The sequence below is a fragment of the Glycine soja genome, chromosome 1 (assembly GCF_004193775.1).
Source record: "Glycine soja cultivar W05 chromosome 1, ASM419377v2, whole genome shotgun sequence".
Classification (NCBI taxonomy): Eukaryota; Viridiplantae; Streptophyta; class Magnoliopsida; order Fabales; family Fabaceae; genus Glycine; species Glycine soja.
In genome coordinates, this window is record NC_041002.1 from 4,137,798 (window position 1) to 4,159,499 (window position 21,702).

At 32.1% G+C, this 21,702-nt stretch overlaps 1 protein-coding gene and 1 pseudogene across 1 annotated transcript; both read left to right on the forward strand.

The window, feature by feature from the left end:
* The first annotated feature begins 417 nt into the window (after window positions 1–417).
* Window positions 418–2,793, forward strand: LOC114410510 (transcription factor MYB1R1-like). The gene is made up of 3 exons (XM_028374500.1): window positions 418–873; window positions 959–1,167; window positions 1,719–2,793. The coding sequence occupies exons 1-3, from the start codon at window positions 612–614 to the stop codon at window positions 2,148–2,150; spliced, it is 903 nt and encodes a 300-aa protein (XP_028230301.1). The 5' UTR covers window positions 418–611; the 3' UTR covers window positions 2,151–2,793.
* A 10,879-nt stretch (window positions 2,794–13,672) lies between these two features.
* Window positions 13,673–15,216, forward strand: LOC114406526 (annotated as a pseudogene).
* Window positions 15,217–21,702: the final 6,486 nt, after the last annotated feature.

Consider the following 21,702-nt stretch of genomic DNA (forward strand, 5'->3'; position numbering starts at 1 on the left):
GATAATATGACATTTAATATTTAATAAGAATGTGAGAGGTGACAATAAAAATAAGTAATTACCGATCAATGCTCAATTTCGGGGTTGATGACTCAAATGATAAGATTAAAAAAAATAGAAAAACTAAATTCGTAAATTAAATAATAAGAGAATTAAAATCGAATTCTAAAACATTATTAAGTTATTAATTTTTAATTTTTTAACTAATATATGAAAAATACATGATTAGCATTTGACAAATCTTATTAAAAATGGTCATTTATGAATATATTAGTAAAACTAATAAATAATCCCTTAGTGCTACCAAAGGATAGAGTAACCCTAGTAAGTTCATTGTACGGCAGCGCCCACAACAAAGCAAACACCATAGTTAAACACTAAAACCCTACCAAAGCAAACCCACCCCTCTATATATCACCCAAACCAACCCAAGTCTCATTCTCTTTCTCTCCATCAGAAAGAAAAACTCAACCCAACACCCCCTCTCCACCCTCTTTTTCTTTTAATTTCTCATCTTATCTATTAATCTTATATACATATATATAAAGACATAGATAATAGTCATATAGATATAATTATTTCGTTATATTTTCCTTGCATGGGCTGTTAAGATGTCTCGCACGTGCTCACAGTGCGGCAACAACGGCCACAACTCACGGACATGCACCGACGGTGGCGCCGCCGGGTCTCCGAGGGAGAACGGCATCATGCTGTTCGGCGTAAGAGTCATGACGGAAGCTAACTCCTCCTTCAGGAAGAGCGCCAGCATGAACAACCTCTCACAGTACGACGCGGAGTTCAACGCCGCCGACGCCGGCTACGCCTCCGACGACGTCGTTCACGCCTCCGGCCGCACGCGCGAGCGCAAGCGAGGTAAGTAGTTATTAACAAATTAACCATCGCAGTTCCGATAAGTGCTGTTTGGTTTGAGGGATGATTAATTAATTGATGAACGAAGGTGTTCCTTGGACGGAGGAAGAGCATAGATTGTTCCTGTTAGGGTTACACAAAGTCGGAAAAGGAGATTGGAGAGGGATTTCTAGAAACTTCGTGAAAACTCGCACGCCTACTCAGGTCGCTAGTCACGCTCAGAAGTACTTTCTCCGCCGCCACAACCAGAATCGCCGCCGCCGGAGATCTAGCCTCTTCGACATCACCACCGATACGGTACTTCCAATTTCTTTTTCTTCTCCTGCCACTAAAAAAAAGTATTAAAAAAAAACTAAAACTAATGACGAAATAATTTTAAAAAAATAAAGTTATTAATTTTTTGTGGCTCTAAAATGAACAACATTTTTTTTGCCATTAGATTTTATTTACTAATTTATTTTAAGTTAAATTAGTTAGTTGAGTTTTGAATTATTGAGGAATTTGTAAAAAGGTTTCTAAAATAATAATAATAATAATTATTATTATTATTATTATTATTATTATTATTGAATTCTTGAATATGTAACTATTTTTAAATCGAGTCTCTATAATTTTTAAATTGTTATAATTTTTAAAATCTTCATAAATTAATTTCAGAAACATACTTTTTTAATTTATAATTTTAAAAAAATAATTTAGAGATGTATTTAAGTTTTTTTTTTCCATATAATTTAGAAATTAGCTGAGTAATTTAACATTTATTTTATAGTGCAAATAATAATATTAATATGATTTTAGATTTTTGGTAATGGATCTAATTTTAATTGATTTTCATTTTGGAATTTCAGGTGATGGAATCTTCTACTATAATGGAAGAAGAACAAGTTCCGCCAGAGACGGTGGCGGCGCCTCTCCCCGCCGCATATCCGCCGTCGCATTACGGGGCTTTTGCCGGCGCGGGTTTTCCGATAGCTCCGGTGGTGTTGCCGGTGAGTGGCGAGAGACTAACCAAGCCGATCAGGCCGACGCCGATTTTGCCAGTGCCTCCGTCTTCGAAGATGGCTAATTTGAACTTGAAAGAGAAAGCTTCTCCGACAAATCTCATTGAGCCTTTGCCGTTGTCGTTGAATCTGCCATCGCCGACGCCGCGGTCTCAGGATCAGTCGTCGGCGAGTAGTGGGCACTCGTCACCGTCGTCGTCGTCATCGGCGGCAGCTTTTCAGGCTATGTCTGCAGCGAAGTTCGGCAGCGGCGGGGATAGTATCATCAGCGTTGCTTGAAAAGAAGGAAACAAGAAAAAAAATTAGTGTCATTAAGTTATTAATTAAGTATGGTCTTAGTAGTTAATTTGCGTGTGTAAATTAATGTTACTTAATCGGGCATGTATCCAAGAGGGGGAAAAATTGAAGATATGTGTTGGGGATTTATTGATTATTACGAAAGATAATCATAATATAGGTAGGAGGGAGGGGATATTTGAATTAATGAGTATAATGGTAATTAATTATGATTTGGAAAAATAAATATATACTATGGGTTTAGGTTATGTAGGTAATTAGGCAATTTAATTGCTGGTTTCAGTGTACAGGTTTAGTGGAATTTAGAATTAGAAAGATGGGTTGTCATATTCTGTAGCTGTTGAGGGATTCTTGTTTCTGTATGTATGGGGGAGTGTGAGCGTGAAATGATAGGGCACCGGGTACTCTTGAGATGCGACTGGTCTGTGTAATGCCACTGGGGTCATTAAAATATTCCTTAGATTAGATTAGACAAAGGAATATATTATGCTTACCATTTTTTTTTAGATTTAGTTTCTGTGTTCTTGGACTTGGGTTGAACCAAGAAGTATTCGAATGCAACACAATCTAGGACCACTATTACGTTGGAATGAAAAGAATACAACAAAAAAACTCTTGGTTGAAATTGGAGATAGTGTAATGATTCTCAATTGATGATTTCACAAGTTTAGTGGGAATACTAAGTTAAAAAACCCAATCTTAAGAAATATTTCGAGTTCATAATTAAAGAAGATATGTAAATCATTCGAGTGGGTTAAAATTCCATCATATTCCAGAGTAAAAAGTATTCAAGTCGATGCACTATCTCAGTATCTCAGCTAGCTAGCACTGAAATGATAGGAAACCATAAATCCACAATCCAAAGGAGCTTATTAAAGCCCAACGTGTTGATTAAGAAGTTGTGATGAGATGAAAATCCAAACTCAATTTATATGAATATCCGAAAAAAAGGGAGCTACCAAAAAGGAGGGAAGGAAAATATAGAGACAAGCAATGTGGTAGTCAATAGTGAATGGAATTTGTTGTGATTCATATGTATTTGATTTATCATTTTTAGGGATATGTTAATCTATATATACATGTTTTATCATTGCCCATGATGGATGCTTAAATATAAGATTATGATGGAGAAAATTAGTTTGAAGTTTAAAAGTTAATTTATTAAATTAGAAGTAGTGTAAAACTAGCCGTTACAATAGTCGAAAAGTATATAATGACAGAAAAATAATAAAATTATGATTTATTTAAAAATAATAACTAAAAAATTAAATAAATATATTGAAGATAAAAATAAAATATAAAAAACTAAAAGTTAATTGTTTAAAAAAATGTTATTTCAATTAACGTTTAAAAAACATTAAAAATTATTAAAAAAACTTATTTACAGACTATTCAAATAATTTTTTCAACAAGTAAAAAAAATTAGCTAAAATATTTTGCTAAATATAACTTAACATCACTGCAGCAATAATGTTGAATTGGTAGCTCAATAATAAAGAACTCATTCTAGTGGTTGTATCAACAATAGGAAACAAAATATAATAAATATAGAAGTTGTTTTAAATTTCTTAGTTAATCATCCCAAAATTAATGTGCTCAATGCTAAATGAACATGATTTGCTAATAAACACTAAATACTACTACATCCGTCCAAAAAATAAGTATCGCATTTTAAAAAAAAATATCTCAAAATAAAATTAAAGTAATATTAATTGTTTTTTTCATTAATGCTCCTAGTAAATATTACTTTAATTTTTAAATTTAACATTAATACTATTCTTTTCATCTATTTAATAAGATTAATTTTATAAAATTATCACTCTCTTTTATCTATTTATTAGTTTTTCTTAGTCTATGTAACATAACCTAAATCGATACTTATTTTAGAATGAAGGAAATAGTAAATAAATATAATAATGAGAACAAGAATGGAGAGTAAAGAAAAGGTGAAATAATTAATAATAATTAGAGAGAATCATGTTGGTAGCTTCCTCCTTTGTCTCCTCATGAAGGAATTTGGGAGGAGGGAGTCTTTTTTTAATATTGTATTAAATAATTTTTATTCAAAATAACAAATATAAAAACTAGAATGAACTTTTTTATCAAGAAAAATTATATTTCTTTCGTTTTGTTATAATTTTTGTCATAGGTTGATTTATACAAATAAAGAAAATTCAATATATAAATAAAAAAATAATAATTTTATAAAATTAATTTTATTATCATTAATTTTTTTTTGGAACCCACAACATTAATTTTATAAAAAATATAAGTAAAAAAATAATTAATATTATATTGAAAAGGTTAAAATGACAATTATCTTAGAATGTTAACAACAATTATTATAGGACGAAAGAAGTAGTAAAAATTTGTATTTTCTCTCTCATTTTTACTCACTTCAACAAGTAGAGAGGTTTTTCTTAACTTTTCCCCTCTCCCCTCTGATTTTTTCTTTTTTAAATATTAAATACACATATTTTTCACCTTCCTATTTGTTTTTCTTCTTATATTCCTTTCTTATTTTGACCCTTAGGCCAACATAGTGCAAGAGACTTGAGTCAAAATATTGTATTTCATATTTGTAATACAGCCAAAATATTTCATATTACCTTGTAATATGACAAAACGAAAAATTCAGTCAAAATTTTTCACTTCATATTAACTTGAGCACCGTGTTCGTACTAAATGATACTCTCTCGTCTTACTCTTAGATTATTTTGGAATATAACAATTATTTTGGAATATTTTTTTCTTATATGATAATTATAATAAAACATAAGGAGTAGATATTATCTAATGTTAGTCACCACTACTTGAACTAAGTTGGATTCCATTGAATTTAAATCATCAAAACACTAATGAACTAATTTTTTATGTAATACTCACTACTAAATTTATGTATATGTAAACCTTAGATTTAAAGAAACAAGGAGAAAAAAAACAGGAAGAAAAAAAAAAGAAGGAAAGACAAAAATTATATATATATATATTGAAAGGATATATGTATATATTTTTCAATATATAGTTTTAATTAAAATAAAACATTTATTTTAATAACCTATATTAACTTTTTCATCTGCAAGTAAGTAAAACTTCAATTCTGATAACAAAAACAGAAAAAAATCAATTTTAATTAAATAATAAAAAAATATTTTTTTTGTGTGTGTGAGCATAAAAGAAAAACATCTAAACTACATATACATCTACTATCTACTATATCTATATAAAATAAGGTTTTATTTTATGAGTGATGTCACCTGACATCTCATATTAATTTCCTAAAAATAATTCAATTAATACAGATTTTATATTTATTTTATTTTCAATAAAATCTTAAATCGATTATGGAATCTTAAATTTATCAATTATAGCACATAAGAATAGTATAAATTGAAATATTCAGGTTTTATATTTATTCTATTTTTTTTTTCAAATTTTATATAGTAGATTTAACTTATAAGAACAGTGTTAACAATTTAAATCAACATTAGTTTATTCTATAAATTTACTGAATATTATATATTATATATTTATTTATAATTTATTTTTTCAATTTATCAATTTTTTTTAATATTTAAACAAATTTAAAACGACAATTGATTAAAATTATTATTAATTGATTGTCCAATATATTTTAATTTGAACTAATTAAGGTAATTACAGCCAATATAGTGAGCATTATTCTTTCTGTTTTTATTTCATTGGGGGATTCTTTCTATGCTTATATACCAATATATTAAAATTGAAGGTCTCCCCATGTGTTCTTTTCTCCAATTTCTTTCCTTATTTGATGTGCTTAAGACAACATATTATTAGATATTGAAAATGATTAACTCTCATATATATATATATATATATATATATATATATATATATATATATATAATCTTAAATCAATTAAATATATAAGAATCGTATAAATTAAAATATTCAAATTTTATATTTATTTTTATTTTTTTGAATTTATATAATAGATAAAATGATATTTCTTATTCTCTGTTATTTATAGAATTGCAGTCTTTATGTTTAAGATATACTTTGATAACACGGACAAGTGTAAGCAATAAGTTATGATTCTCAATTATTATTAATTCTCAAATTATTGCATTACCATAGTTTTGCTTATGTATTGTATTAACTTTTGCAATTCTTACATGTTGGATTTCATTTACACATGTTTGTCTTATGGATGACAAAAGAAAAATTATTCAACTTCGTGTTTCAAATAATGATACGAGCAAGAATTAAAATATTTGTTGATATATCTAGTAACATATATTTATTAAAATTTAAATTAAATAAATTATATAAAAAATTCAAATAATATAAAAAAATAATTTTATAAATTCTTAAATATAAATTTAATACCATTGGGTAAGACACGAAAAACAAAACTAATTATCTAATATATAAAGGGCAACGATGCTAAACATGCGCAAGGAATTAAGCAATTGGGAAGTTTAAGATATATAAAGATCGGACAATGAAGTTTGGTGATGTGACTGGCTTGACAAATCTAGCAAAGTAATGACAATCGTCAACAAATATATATGTCAATGAAATATTGTTTGATATGATCATAAATGCAAAAAAGTATACTATTTTGGGATTACACAGTATTACATTTGAATTATTGTTTCCAAAGGAAGTTGAAAAATGTCAGGAAAATATTAGAAAAACAACCAGCAAGTGGTTACTTGGCCAAACTAGTGGCCTCATTACCATTGCGAATTTGCCCACCTTATAGCAGAAATGTCGATATTTACATGATCGAGATTTATTAATTGACGAATATAAACAAGAGGTATGTTGTCTAAACTGCGTATTGTTTTTCTTGAACACTCTTAATTTGTTCCTTATACTAAATTATTAGTATAGTATAAACCATGTTTTTGGGTTTCTTTTTTATGTATCAGAAATTATATGTGTTTTTTAATTCTTATTTTGTTCGTAGTACCCTGAGTAGTATCAATATCTTTCCGAATCTTTCCGTGAATTTTGTTGGTATAGCTCCCAACATTAACGTTGATATCGTTTACTTGCTGTTCACAAAGTTTGGCACCCTCCAATTCTGGCTGCATTAGGCAGGAATCTACGTGGCTTTTTGGTCCTCTCTGTAACTTGTGATCGATCTTTGGCTCTTCTTGAAAAGTCTTGTTGGCCAAGTTAAGTTATCTTTGCCCACATGGGTTTTTCTTTTTTCATCTTGTGGTGGGAGTTTCGTTGTGAAACACAGCCTCTGACAGATATCATGCATGTTGATGATGATATGTGCCTCTAACAACATTGGCATCTCCTTAGGGTCTAGTTGTCTTAGATTGTTAGCCATAACATAACAATGGGTGCGGAAAATGCCAAGTAACGTATTTTCTGGAAATTAGTATAGTATAGGTAGAATGATAGTACGCAAGAAACATAAACAACTAAAATGAGAATTAAAATAGTTTATTATATGGAATAAAATCATTAATGCAAGCTTTGGGAAAAAAGGCCCCTCTAATTAAATTGATGAAGCGATTTTTTAAAACGATTTAAAGACGTGTGTTACACTATGAAATTGTGTCATTTGTGGTTTGTGGAGAAGTATACAGAAGCTATTAGTAGCTTCTATATTAACCTATATCGATCCAAGCACACATAAATTATACTGCTTGATTACATAGAAGTAGAACGAGTCTTTCTGTTTTTATCTAAGACTCAGTTAATTATTTTTTATTTTTTAGTTGTTTTTTTTTGTCTTTTATATATTTTTAATTTAGTCCTTCTATGTTAATTAATCAGAACGATTTTTTTATTGCTATTTTATTTTAACTATCACCATAAGTTTATAACTAGCAAGTTGACAGAAAAAATAACTTTAAAAAAAATTAAAAGATTAAAATTGAGAATTTTATTTATAAAAGACTAAACTAAACGTTTAAATGATCATCCACCAAAGATGTAAGTCGTGCCCAAGTTGAGTGTGTTTGTATTAACATCCATAATCCACGTTTGATAAATTTTTACGTCAAGATACATCTAAAGTGGATAAAAAGTTACTTCTTTCATATTTGATTTGTGTGGATGCGAATCCACTTCCAGAGAAGATTGAACTGTGCTAATAAGATATAATAAGTGTTCACATAATTTTGCCTTCTTGTGTTTGAGAGGGAGTGAAACAAAGCAATAGAAGCATTGATTCCCTCTGCCCCAACTTTTTGAGTTGTCTTTGTTTTTCCTACATGGATCGAACAAAATGCACATGGCAAGTGGAGCAGCAATCCGTAATAAAAGATATTGTGGCCAAAATTCGTGTGTGCATTCTACCCATCTATCTATTTATCTTTTTCCTACTTTTTTCATCTTATTGTTTACATCATTTCTTTTACCTTTCTATCCACTACACATAAAGCCACCCCTTTTGATGAATTCTTTTGGATCCCTTTTACAAATTTATTTTTAAAATGGGTATGTTACGAAATTTATGATTGACATAAGTCTGTTTTTTACTAAGGAGTAGATGAATCAGCAATTTTGATTAGCTGTTTCAGTTCCATCTAACTTTTTTGTTAAACAAATTAAGAAAAATGAAAATGTGACTTTCACGTAAACCAACAATTGCATATTGCTATATCAACACTGTCAAAGCTGCGGTGAATAAACACAATGTGCTAATAACGTACTAAAAATGCACTATGGAACAGCAAAAAGGAATAGCGTGTTGAGGTAGTATGAATAAACAACAGAACATAATTGCTGGTTCTGGCATCCCCTTACATGTGTCATGCATAGGCTGAAACAACAAATACAAATTGCTGGTTTAGAATGCAGAGCCGTTGCTTGCTGCTATAGGTAAGCACAAGTCCATTTTTCCCCCTTTTTTTCCCTTTGCATTTGTTTCTTCCCTTTTTTACTTTACCTTTATGATAAAATTTTATATTCATGGTGCATGTTATTTTTGCACGCTTATGGCATATGCTTTAAGCTATAGAAGTAATTTTTTTTAAAAATAAACTCTAAAAGTAGTTGCAATTTGCAAACTAATTTAATGGTTAAAGTCTCTTGATGTGGTTGTGAAAATTTAATTTTGCATCCGTTAATTAACTCATGAAAAAGCACATCAAATAACAATCACATTTTGCTACTTTTCTATTTGACATGACATTGTACCTCACGATGTCGAACCAATAATTCTTTTTGTTGGTTTTTCCTGTGGTGTTGATGTGGAAAGTCGCGTTGTCAGTTTGACATAATCTTTGGTCAAATCAGATCCATTGGTAATAAATTTCGTAACAGATACATTTTAAAAATAAGTTTGTAAATAGATCAAAAAGGGTCAATCACTCTTTGGGCTAAAGTATGTGTTCGGTAATATGTTTGTTTTGGACGTGATTTCAAACAGTTGTTCCTAAGAGGCATGGGTATTTTCATTAGGAAAATATTTTATCAACACTTAATATCTTATCCAACAAATAGAAAAAAAAATATAAATATAATAGAATTTATGATATGATAAAATGAGAGAAATAAAAAATAATTCATATATCATTACTATTTTTATTTGGATAAACATTGGCATGCATTAGCATATTTAATCCTTTAACATGTGCATGCCTTTTGAACCATGTTCAAATTTCCATCAGCAGAGGGCCATGACAGCACTTCCCAACTCTAATTAGAGCAAACAGATCCTTTGGCCAGATGATTGATTATATGTATATACACGTTCTCATTTGGTCGACCCCCCATTTTTTACCCCAACCCGTGATAAAATATTTTTTAATGGTTGGAAAAAGAACTAGATGTTATTTTTCAATTAAAATTAGAGTTTTATCTTAATAATTTACTAAGATTTGTATTAAACACCAGCATAAAAAAATACTAAAATAAAATTTCCATTTTAAATGAAAAGTATCACTAAAAATACTTAAAACTGAATGTCTGTATCTAAAATTTGCCCTATTTTGTTGAGGTTGAGGCCTGAGGGGCTTGAGGGAAAGGAACTCTACACCTAGGAAGATAGTTTGAGACAGATTAAATATATAGATAAAGAAAATAGGAAGATAGTTTGAGATAATTGAGAGAGAAATTTTTTAGCTAGTTGAGGACGTAGTGTGTAAAATATTCAAATGATAGAAAAGAGAAAACATTGGGCATGTTTATTTGAGATATTGAGGAGAGTGAGAATCTGACTTTAAAATGTAAATTATGTATTCTAATATACTCCTATAGTATAATATGAGTAATTTAGTCTCATTTTTTTTAATTTTTAAACTAATACTTTGCTAATAGATAACCTTTCCAACTCTACTTATTACTATGTGGCCCAATTGAAAAGGGGTTTGGGTCTTGCTAGGGGCACTAGCATTATTGCTTGTGTACCCAACAATTTTTTAATACTCAAAATGCCCTTTTGCTTTTTTCTTTCTTTTAAGTTGTTTTTTTTCCGTGCATTCATTCATTGTTCATTTTCTCTGTTTCCTCTTGGTTTTTTATTATTGTGAGGGGTGCATGTTGCCCTTCGGTCGAGGTGAAAGACCCACGGAGGTATGTCGGTGATGATTGTTACGGTGGTTGGTTTAATTGTTAACGGAGATGCGTCAAAGATACACCGTTAATTTTTGTTTTATTTGCGTAACATACGGACTAAGTAATCCGTAAGTTTTAATATAACTTATGATTTAACTAATCTGTATGATTTATACGGATTATATAACCTGCAAATTTGCACATACATAAAAATTTATGTCAAAATTCAAACAATACTTAAATCAGTTACAATACAATCATTCCTAAATAAAAAATTTATTTTAGAGTTAAAAGAAAAAACAAAATCAATATATTTAGAATTAAAAAAAAACTATTTTGAAACATAATTCAAAACAAACAATTTTTTATTTATCTAATAAACAATAACTATTTACAAACAAATAATAAAATAATATATTTATTTTCATAAAAAACTATTTAAAAAAAAATACAAAATTAATATATTTAAAATTAAAATAAATAACTATTTCAATTCATAATTCAAAATAAACTATTTTTATTTAAAACACAAACAATACTATTTTTAAAACAAAATTAAAATTTATATATTTACAATTACAAAAAAAATTACTATTTCAAATCATAATTCAAAATAAAATTTTTTATTTATAAAATAAACAATAACTATTTACAAACAAAAAAGAAAATAATATATTTATATTTCATAAAAAAACCTATTTAAAAACAAACAAAATAATACTTTTTATTAAAAAAAATTTACTATTAAAAAAATAAATTTAATACATTTTGTAATAATTTAAAAAATAACATACGGATTACATAATCCGTATGTAATATACGGAACGCAATCACCGCCAAGTAACCATTAACGAAAGAGAAGGAAGCTTACCTCAACGACGGAAGCAGCACAATGCGATGGAGACGTCTTCAATGCTGACAACAAAAGTAGCCAACTGCGGCGGCACGAAGGAAACCAAGGAAGAGGAAGCAAGAAGACGAAGACACAGCGTAAAAAAGAGAAGGGAGACGACGGCGTATGCACGAAAACATGAAAGCGCATGAAGTAGGGTTTTTAAAGGCATTTTTGTCACTTCACTTAAATTGCTGGGTGCACCTAGCAACACCCAAGGGGTTTTGGATGTGCTCACTATACCCATCAAGGCATCCACAATTCAAATTGAGTACCTTACAAGTTGGTTACAACACAAAAATAACAACTTCTTGCATTATCTAGGCTCTTTCATTGATAGTAAGCCATGGTAAAATCCGATGCTTAATTTTCAGTGTTTTTCATGTTTTCTATTTTAATTCAATATTTAGTTGTTCATATCGTTGCCTGCATTTATTTCAATCTATTATGCAGGGATACTGGTATGTGCCAGTATCAATCTCGAGTAGACATATTCTGATTAACGCTCGCTTTGTTACACTTTCTCTTAGTGGTGGAAGACAATTATCAATGAATCTTTCAAGCATTTTTTTTTAGTATCAATGACAGACTTTGGAACAGTGTGTTAATGATTTTAGAACATTGTTAGGTTCATATAAACTTCTCTTCAAGCACTTTTACAATATCCAAACAAAATACTATACCATAGAATACTAAGTATCCAAAGGTCCTACTTCATAGTGATCAATTATCACAATTCACAAGTGATTATAAGTTTGATACAACAATACATACAGTGCAACAACCACCTCTGTAACAACTTTTCAAATTTACTAACAAATAATAATAACAAACTGATAAACTACAAGAGTAAAGATAAACTTCTACGGGAGGCAGCAGTGGGGAATTTTCTACAATGGACGAAAGCCTGACGGAGCAATGCCGCGTGAAGGTAGAAGGCCTACGGGTCATGAACTTCTTTTCCCGGAGAAGAAGCAATGACGGTATAAGGGGAATAAGCATCGGCTAACTCTGTGCCAGCAGCCGCGGTAAGACAGAGGATGCAAGTGTTATCTAGAATGATTGGGCGTAAAGCGTCTGTGTGTGGCATTTTAAGTTTGTTGTCAAATCTCAGGGCTTAACCTTGGATAGGCAGTGGAAACTACCAAGCTGGAGTACGGTAGGAGCAGAGGGAATTTCCGGTGTGGAGTAGGGAAATGCGTAGAGATCGAACAGAACATCAACGGCAAAAGCACTCTGCTGGACTGACACTGACACAGAGAGACGAAAGCTAGGGGAGCGAATGGGATTAGATACCCCATTTGTCTTAGCCGTAAACAATGGATACGACCGTGCAATGCTGTAGCTAACTGTAACTCACACACAAAACTAAGGGAGATGAACATACATTTTTTTACTGCAACTGCTGATACAAGTTCAATAATGAGAATAAGATAAACCTGAGGCTAAGTCAACACTCTTGTTATATATCAATGGTCTCAAATTCTGAAGTTGTCAACAAATATTGCAAGTTTAGAGTTCAGACAAAAAATAAGACAGTAACATATGGGAATGACATCATGTTCACATATAGAGTTGTTTGAGATTAGGCTACATTGTTCACTCATTGCAGTTTCGGATATCACAGGCAATTGCAATGTTGCAGGTAGTGGTTGTTGCATCTCACAGTTTCATCCTTAAATCCTGGTCATCATAGGTCCTCAACCTAGAGGCTCTTCAAAGGAGTTGTTGTGGTTGCCAATGGAGGGCCAGAGGAAGCAAATGCAATAGAGTATAGGAGGTGGCTTGTTGTGAATGAGGGAAATTAGAAATGTGTCATGAAGGTGATAGGGAAAACACAGCAGGGAAGAAAATGAATCAATATTGAATGGTGGAAACAGGACATTGACCACAAAGTATCACTAGTATATTATGTGAGAGACTTGCAACTTGAGCAAAATTTTAACAATACATTTATTGTTGTGGATTCCTTGTTGACTTCCTAAGTCTTCCGAAAATGTCTCCTCTGCTTTTTTTTTTCTTATCTCTCACTTGATGATATCATTGCATTGCCATTTCTGAAGGTCTCTTGCACTCTCTTTTTGTGAGTTCTTGAACTTGGAAGATGGCTGAGGCAGTTCTTGAAGTTGCACTTGAAAAGTTGAGCTCTTTCATTGGAAAAGAGATGGGATTATATCTGGGTTTTGATTGAAGGCTACCCTTCAAGATGCTGCGGAGAAACAGTTCTCAGATGAAGCTATAAAGGATTGGCTGTGAAAGCTAAAAGATGCAGCGTACGAGTTGGATGACATCCTAGATGAGTGTGCCTATGAAGCATTGGGGTTGGAGTACCAAGGAGTCAAGTTTGGTCTATCGCACAAGGTACAATACTCTTGCTTATCCTCTTTTCATCCCAAGCATGTTGATTTTTGATACAAAATAGCAAAGAGAATGAAAATGATAAGTGAGAGATTAGATGAAATTGCGGAAGAAAGGAAAAAAGTTTCATTTGACTGAGACAACTCCAGATAGAAGTGGAGTCACTGAGTGGGGCCAAACTAGCTCAATCATCAATGCACAGCAAGTTTATGGAAGGGAAGAAGATAAAAAAAATTGTAGACCTTTTGATGGCTCATGTCGATGCTTCTCATTTTGAGGATTTATTAGTTTATCCAATTGTAGGTCTAGGTGGAATTGAAAAAATGACACTTGCACAACTCATCTTCAATCATGAGATGAGATTGTGGGTGTGTGTTTCTAAAGATTTCAATTTGAATAGAATGAAAAAGCTATAATTGAAGCAGCATCTAGGCAGGCTTGTGTAAATTTGGATCTAGACCCGTTACAGAAGAAAGCTTCAAGTTTTGCTTCGAGGAAAAATATATTTTCTTGTTTTGGATGATGTGTGGGATGATAAACCAAAACAATCATGGTAAAATATATTTTCAAGAAGTTGGAACATGTATTGGCTTGTGGGACAAACGTGCTTCTATATTGGTCACTACTTATCTCTCAAAGGTTGCAACAATCATGGGAACAATGTCTCCTCATAAATTATCAATGTTATTAGAGGAAGATGGTTGGGAATTGTTCAAACACCAAGCCTTTGGACCAAATGAAGAAGAACAAGCGGAGCTTGTTGCCATAGGGAAGGAGATAGTAACAAGTGTGGGAGAGTGCCTCTTGCAGCAAAGCACTAGGAGGTTTTCTACGCTTCAAAAGAAAGGAAATGAGTGGCTTTATGTTAAGGAAAACAACATTTGAAGTTTACCACATAATGAAAACTCCATAATGTCCGCCTTGAGATTAAGTTACTTGAGCTTACCAATAAAACTCAAACAATGTTTTGCTTATTGTGCAATATTTTCCAAAGATGATATAATAATAAAGCAATGTTTAATTGAACTTTGGATGGCTAATGGATTCGTTTCATCTAATGAAACATTAGATGCTGAAGATGTTGGTGATGGTGTGTGGAATGAATTGTATTGGAGATCATTTTTTTAGAATATTAAGACAGTTGAATTTGGCAAAGTTACAAGTTTCAAGATGCATGATCTTGTTCATGATCTTGCACATTTCGTTGTGGAAGATGTTTGTTGCATTACAAAGGACAATTGTGAAACTACTTTTCCCAAAATATTCCACCATCTTCGGATGTTATACTAAGGAAGCCATTCATCCAGTTCAGTTGCACAAAGTCAAATATTTGAGGACCTATACATAATACTAGCCAACTTTGTTCTCATGTATTGAAATGTTATTCTTTGCAGGTGCTTTGGTTAGGACAAATGAAAGTATTGTCATCTTTAATTGGTGATTTAAAGCATCTAAGACACATGAATTTTCATAGGGGACACTTTATAACTCTTCCAGAATCTTTATGTAGATTGTGGAATTTACAGATATTGAAACTAAATTGTTGTTATCATTTGCAAAAGTTGCTTAACAATTTAATGCAGTTAAAGGCTCTCTAACAACTATCTTTGAATAACTGCTGGAAACTGTCAAGCTTGCCCCTCAGATAGGGAAGATGACTTCCTTAAAGAATTTATCCACCTACTATTTTGGCAAGGAAAGATGATTCCTTTTGGAAGAATTAGGACCATTGAAGCTGAAAAAAGGAATTCACATTAAGCATATGGAAAAAGTGAAAAGTGTAATGGATGCCAAACAGGCCAATATGTCAAGAAAGCAACTGAATTCGTTGTCGTTGTCATGGGACAGAAATGAAGAGTTTGAATTACAGGAAAATGTTGGGGAGATTCTTGAAGCACTTCAACCTGATACCCAACAACTTCAAAGTCTGATCACGTTATGATATAAAGGTGCTCATTTCCCACAATGGATGTCTTTTAGTCCTTCTCTAAAGATATTAATAATTGCAGGGTGTTGTAAGTTAAATGTGTTGGAAGGTTTTCAATGTTCAACTTGTCTTGACCATTTGAAAATTCATGACTGCAGAGAGGTGGAAGGTTTGCAAGAGGCTTTCCAACATATGATTGTAGAAGCAAAGCTTCATGATGAATCAAGATTGATTCAAAGATGTTTTGATGATAACAAAGGTGATGACAAAAAGCTCAAAGGTCAATCAAAGAATGAGTTCAAGATGTTCAAGATAGAATCAAGAACACTTCAAGATTCAATTAAGAATCAAGATTCAAGGATCAAGCTTCCAAGAATCAAGATCAAGATTCAAGAATCAAGAGAAGACTTAATCAAGATAAGTATGAAAAGATTTTTTCAAAAACTGAGTAGCACATGAATTTTTCTCAAAACATGTTTACCAAAGAGTTTTTACTCTCTGGTAATCGATTACCATATTATTGTAATCGATTACCAGTAGCAAAATGAATTTGAAAATGTTTTCAAATGAATTTACAACATTCCAATTGATTTCAAAAAACTGTAATCGATTACAATGTTTTGGTAATCGATTACCAGTACTCATTTAAACGTTGAAATTCAAATTCAAATGTGAAGAGTCACATCCTTTCACATAAAAGCTTTGTGTAATCGATTACACTGATTTGGTAATCGATTACCAGTGATTGTTTATGAATAAATCAAAAGATGCAACTCTTCAAATGGTTTTTGACTTTTTCAAAATGGTTTTAAGTTTTTCTAAAAGTCATAACTCTTCTAAATGGTTCTCTTGACCAGACATGAAGAGTCTATAAAAGCAAGACTTTGTTTTGCATTTTAAATTCAATCAATCTAATACAATCATTTACAAGCCTTGAATCTCTTTGAACTTCTTCTTCTTCTTTGTGCCAAAAACTTTCCAAAGTTTTCTGGTTTTCTAAACCTTGAAAACTTGTGCTATTCATTCTTTTCATCTCTTCTCCCTTTGCCAAAAAGAATTCGCCAAGGACTAACCGCCTGAATTCTTTTTGTGTCTCTCTTCTCCCTTTTCCAAAAGAACAAAGGACTAACCGCCTGAATTATTTTGTGTCTCCCTTCTCCCTTGTCAAAGAATTCAAAACGACACAGACTGAGAATTCTTTTGATTCTTCCCTTTCCCTTATACAAAAGTTTTCAAAGGACTAACCGCCTGAGAATTCTTTTGTATCTCCATTCACAAAGTATCAAAGGTTTAACCGCCTGAGATCTTTGTCTTAACACATTGGAGGGTACATCCTTTGTGGTACAAGTAGAAGGTACATCTACTTGGGTTATTGACTGAGAACAAGAGTGGGTACATCTCTTGTGGATCAGTTCTAGTGGAGGGTACATCCACTAGGTTGTTCAAAGAAAACAAGGGAGGGTACATCCCTTGTGGATCTTTGCTTGTAAAAGGTTTTTTACAAGGTTGAAAAGAAATCTTAAGGACCGCAGGTCGCTTGGGGACTGGATGTAGGCACGGGTTGTTGCCGAACCAGTATAAAAACTCTTGTGTGTTTGTCTCCTTTTTTCCTACTCTTTTACTTTCCACTGTGCATTTTAATTTCTGCTTTTACTTTTGGTTAAGTTTCTTTTCTACTCCTTATTCTCTTAACAACATAAGTAGAAGCCTTAGAAGAGTAAATTTTTAATTAGTAAAAGTTTAGGAATAATTAATTCAACCCCCCTTTCTTAATTATTCTGAGGCCACTTGATCCAACAATGATTGCCTTGAAGGAGTTAGAGTTATCTGATCTTCCAAACCTAAAATCCTTGCTGACTTCTTTGGAAACCTTCCCTTGCTTCGCAAATTGACTATGGAAAATTGTCCTAAGTTGATGTGTCTTCCACCTACCCTAAGCCTTACTAGTCTGAAAGATTGACAATTGAGGATTGCCCTGAGTTGAAGAAGCTCACATGCCCAATATTAGACCATGGCGATCAATAATATGATTCCAGTGCAGGCGTATCCTATCCCTTCCATGAGGGACTATTAATATCTTTTTTCAAATTGTATATATCCAGCATAGTTACAGGAACAACAGATTGTAGAGTTTTAAAATTTGCAAGAACAACTTTTGTTATTGTCACCAAATTTTACAATTTTAAGTTTTCAAACAAAGTCATGCACTGTCCAATTTCTCGTGTTTCATTCCCCAGCATATATTCGATTTCTTTATTTTCTATTTGTTCTTGAGCCCTAATTTTCAAAAATATTTTAAACTAGATGATGGCCAGGTGGAATTTAATAATGGCAAATTAATATAACATACAAGTCTAAATAAATTTCTATTCAACTTATGTACATGCAACAAGTTGAACAGTAAATTGATGCGTATAATCAGAAATAACCATGTGTGTCCTCTTTCAGTGTCTCATTTAAGTCTCTACAAATAGATCGGGAAGGATTGATGGCTGGTAGTTGTAGGTCCATATTGCCATACCTAAGAAAACTTGTGTTTTCCTTTTCCCTTTTTGTTGGTTTTATGGAGGAAATTATAAAAAACAGAGGAAAGAAGAGAGACAATGCGTATACGGAGGAAATAGAATTATTCTATTCTAGTTCAAATTGTTCTCAGTAGCGATACAATAAATAGCAAAAGATAAACTAATTATATAACAAGATATTAGCAAAAACAGAATATTAAAACTAACTTGCTCCTTAAAGATAGGAACCACTTATTGACTAGGCTAATCCATTAAAACTGACTTACTCCTAAAATATAGGAAATCAACTTATTTACTAAATCCTATTTTAAAACTGAAAAATAAAATATTATGCAGTTACAAAAGTATATCTTCAACACTCTTCCTTGCTTTTGGAACTGCAAACTCCAATTCTTTGAGTTTAAGTTTGTTGATAGGTAGTGACTTTGTAAACATGTCAGCCAGTTGATCTTTAGACTTGCAGTAAATTAAGTTCACTTCTCCACTTTGTTGCATCTTTATCAAATAATAGAACTTGATGTTGAAATGTTTAGTCTTCTCATGACATACGGGATTGTTTGCAATAGCAATGACTACTTGATTGTCAACAAAAATTCCAGTTTTGCTCCTTTTAGAAAATAGAATGTTTGGCCTTGTTGTAGTGAGATACATTGGACATCCAATCAAACTCCCATAATATCCTTCATCAATGTTATCAACACTTTCTTCTTTGCTAAACTTCTCCTTTTGATTCATTGGTGTGCTAACAGACTTGCATTCCTCCATTTGAAACTTCTTCAAATTTTCTTTTGCATATTTCCTTTTTTTCATGTTTAGCATTCTTTCAAGATGGCAATGATCAAGTCTCATGTGCCAGAGTTCCGTGGGTGTGACTTGAGTGAAATAGGTTGTATGCTTCTCCTCTGTTGGATCAAATGAGAAACTTTTACCTTTCATTTTAACCCTTAGAACTTCCCGGCCAAAATTGTCATAGATAAAATAATGTTGATGTTCAAAGGACACTTTAAATCCCTTTTTAATCAATTGACCTGAACACGTTGAAGTTGCAACAGTTCCTTTTCCTTTTACAGGGATATAGCCACCATTCCCAATTCTGACCTTTGAGACATTAGTTGGCTTCAAATCCTTGAATAGAGTCTTATCATATGTCATGTGATTCGTACAACCACTATCAATCAACCAACTTTCACTTGATTCACTACTCAAGAAGCATGTGGCCACAAACAGTTGGTCTTCCTCTTCTTGATTAGCAATCTGAGCTCCCTCATCATGGTGATTTTTGTTGGGGCAGACCACCGCTTCATGCCCTATCTGATTGCACTTGTTATATTTTGCATCTAGTCTCCTCCAACACCTGAAAGGTGCATGACCTTTTTTGCCACAATGATGACAAGGTGGATAATTTTTCCTTTTATCCTTACCTTTGTTTTGGTTGTTTGCACTATTTTCGCTGTTTGCTGGTTGATTCTTCTTGAAAAAATCCTTTTTGCTTTCATCAACTTCATGATGTTTGGCGGGCAAAGCACCTTCGACAACACGATCTTGCCTCATCAACCTTCGCTGCTCTTGAGCTTGCAGGGCATGTAGCACTTCTGCCAATGTAATTTTCGACAGATCCTTTGTGTTCTCCAATGAAGCTATAGATGCTTCATACCTCTCCGGCACCGTTACTAAAATTTTCTCTACAATTCTCGAATCAGCAAAATCACTTCCCAACAACTTTATCTTGTTGGCAATACCCAACAATTTGTTTGAGTATTTTTTGATTGTCTCTGACTCTTGCATCCTTTGAAGCTCAAATTCTCTCCTTAAATTCAGCACTTGCATGCTTCGTATTCTATCATCTCCAGCGTATTCCTCTTTCAGATAATCCCAAATTGCTTTGGGTGATTTAAGAGTCATGATTCTGATGAATATCATTTGTGAAACACCAGTGAACAAACATGACCTCGCCTTTGCCTTCTTCATCTTTCTTTCCTTGTGATTTTTAATTTGGGCCATGGTGGGATTTTCAGGCAGCGGATATATTTCATAATCCTCTTCCACAACATCCCACAAATCCAAAGACTCCATGTAGGATTGCATTTTCACTTCCCAAAGATCATAATTCTCTCCATCAAAGATTGAAAGAGTTATGTGGGAAAAACTTGCTTCACCTTCCATGGTACAAGTCCCGTAAGAATAAGGCTCTGATTATGGAGGAAATTATAAAAAACAGAGGAAAGAAGAGAGACAATGCGTATACGAAGGAAATAGAATTATTCTATTCTAGTTCAAATTGTTCTCAGTAGCGATACAATAAATAGCAAAAGATAAACTAATTATATAACAAGATATTAGCAAAAACAGAATATTAAAACTAACTTGCTCCTTAAAGATAGGAATCACTTATTGACTAGGCTAATCCATTAAAACTGACTTACTCCTAAAATATAGGAAATCAACTTATTTACTAAATCCTATTTTAAAACTGAAAAATAAAATATTATGCAGTTACAAAAGTATATCTTCAACACTTTTTATTCACAATAACAACTACTACAACAAATATTATACCATAAAATACTACAAATATCCAACATAGCTTCGTCGTCATAGTGATCAATTATCACAATTCACAAGTGATATCCATTCACAATGATCAACTATCCCAATTCATAACAATATCAAATTCTTAAGTTGTCAACTAATATTGCAAGTTCAGACAAAAAATGAAAGAGCAACAAATTGGAATGACAACATTTCACACAGAGGACTGTCTGAGAAGAGGATACCTTGTTCACTCATTGCAGTTTAAGACTTAACAGGCAGTAGCAGCCTTTGCAGGTCATGGTGGTTATGGCTCGCAGGTTCATCCTTAAATCATGGTCATCATAGGTTCACCTCACCCTGGAGGCTCTTCAAAGGAGTTATTGTGGTCGCCAGAGGAAGCAGATGCAAGAGAGTAAAGGAGGGGGCTTGTTGTGAATAAGTTATGAGAAATGTGTCATGAAGGTGATTGGGAAAAGGAAAACACAAAATGGAAGAAAAAAAGTCAAGGAACCCAATGAAAACAACTCTGTTTTAGGCATTTTTGGGGCATAGACTAGCTAACTTGGCAGACACATGATTTTGACTGAGTCTATCTGAATTTTCCCAAATCTAGCCAAGGTTGATCCGGTCTTAGTTTCCAAGCTAGTTGACTCATTTTTTCACCATGGAATTATTGAACTTTTTTGAGTTTGAGTCAACTTGTTAGGCTAGCTCAACAAGAATTATAAAATTTCAGTATAATAAAGTTGTTATAGTATATTAATATTTCACTTGTATTGGCACAAAATTCAA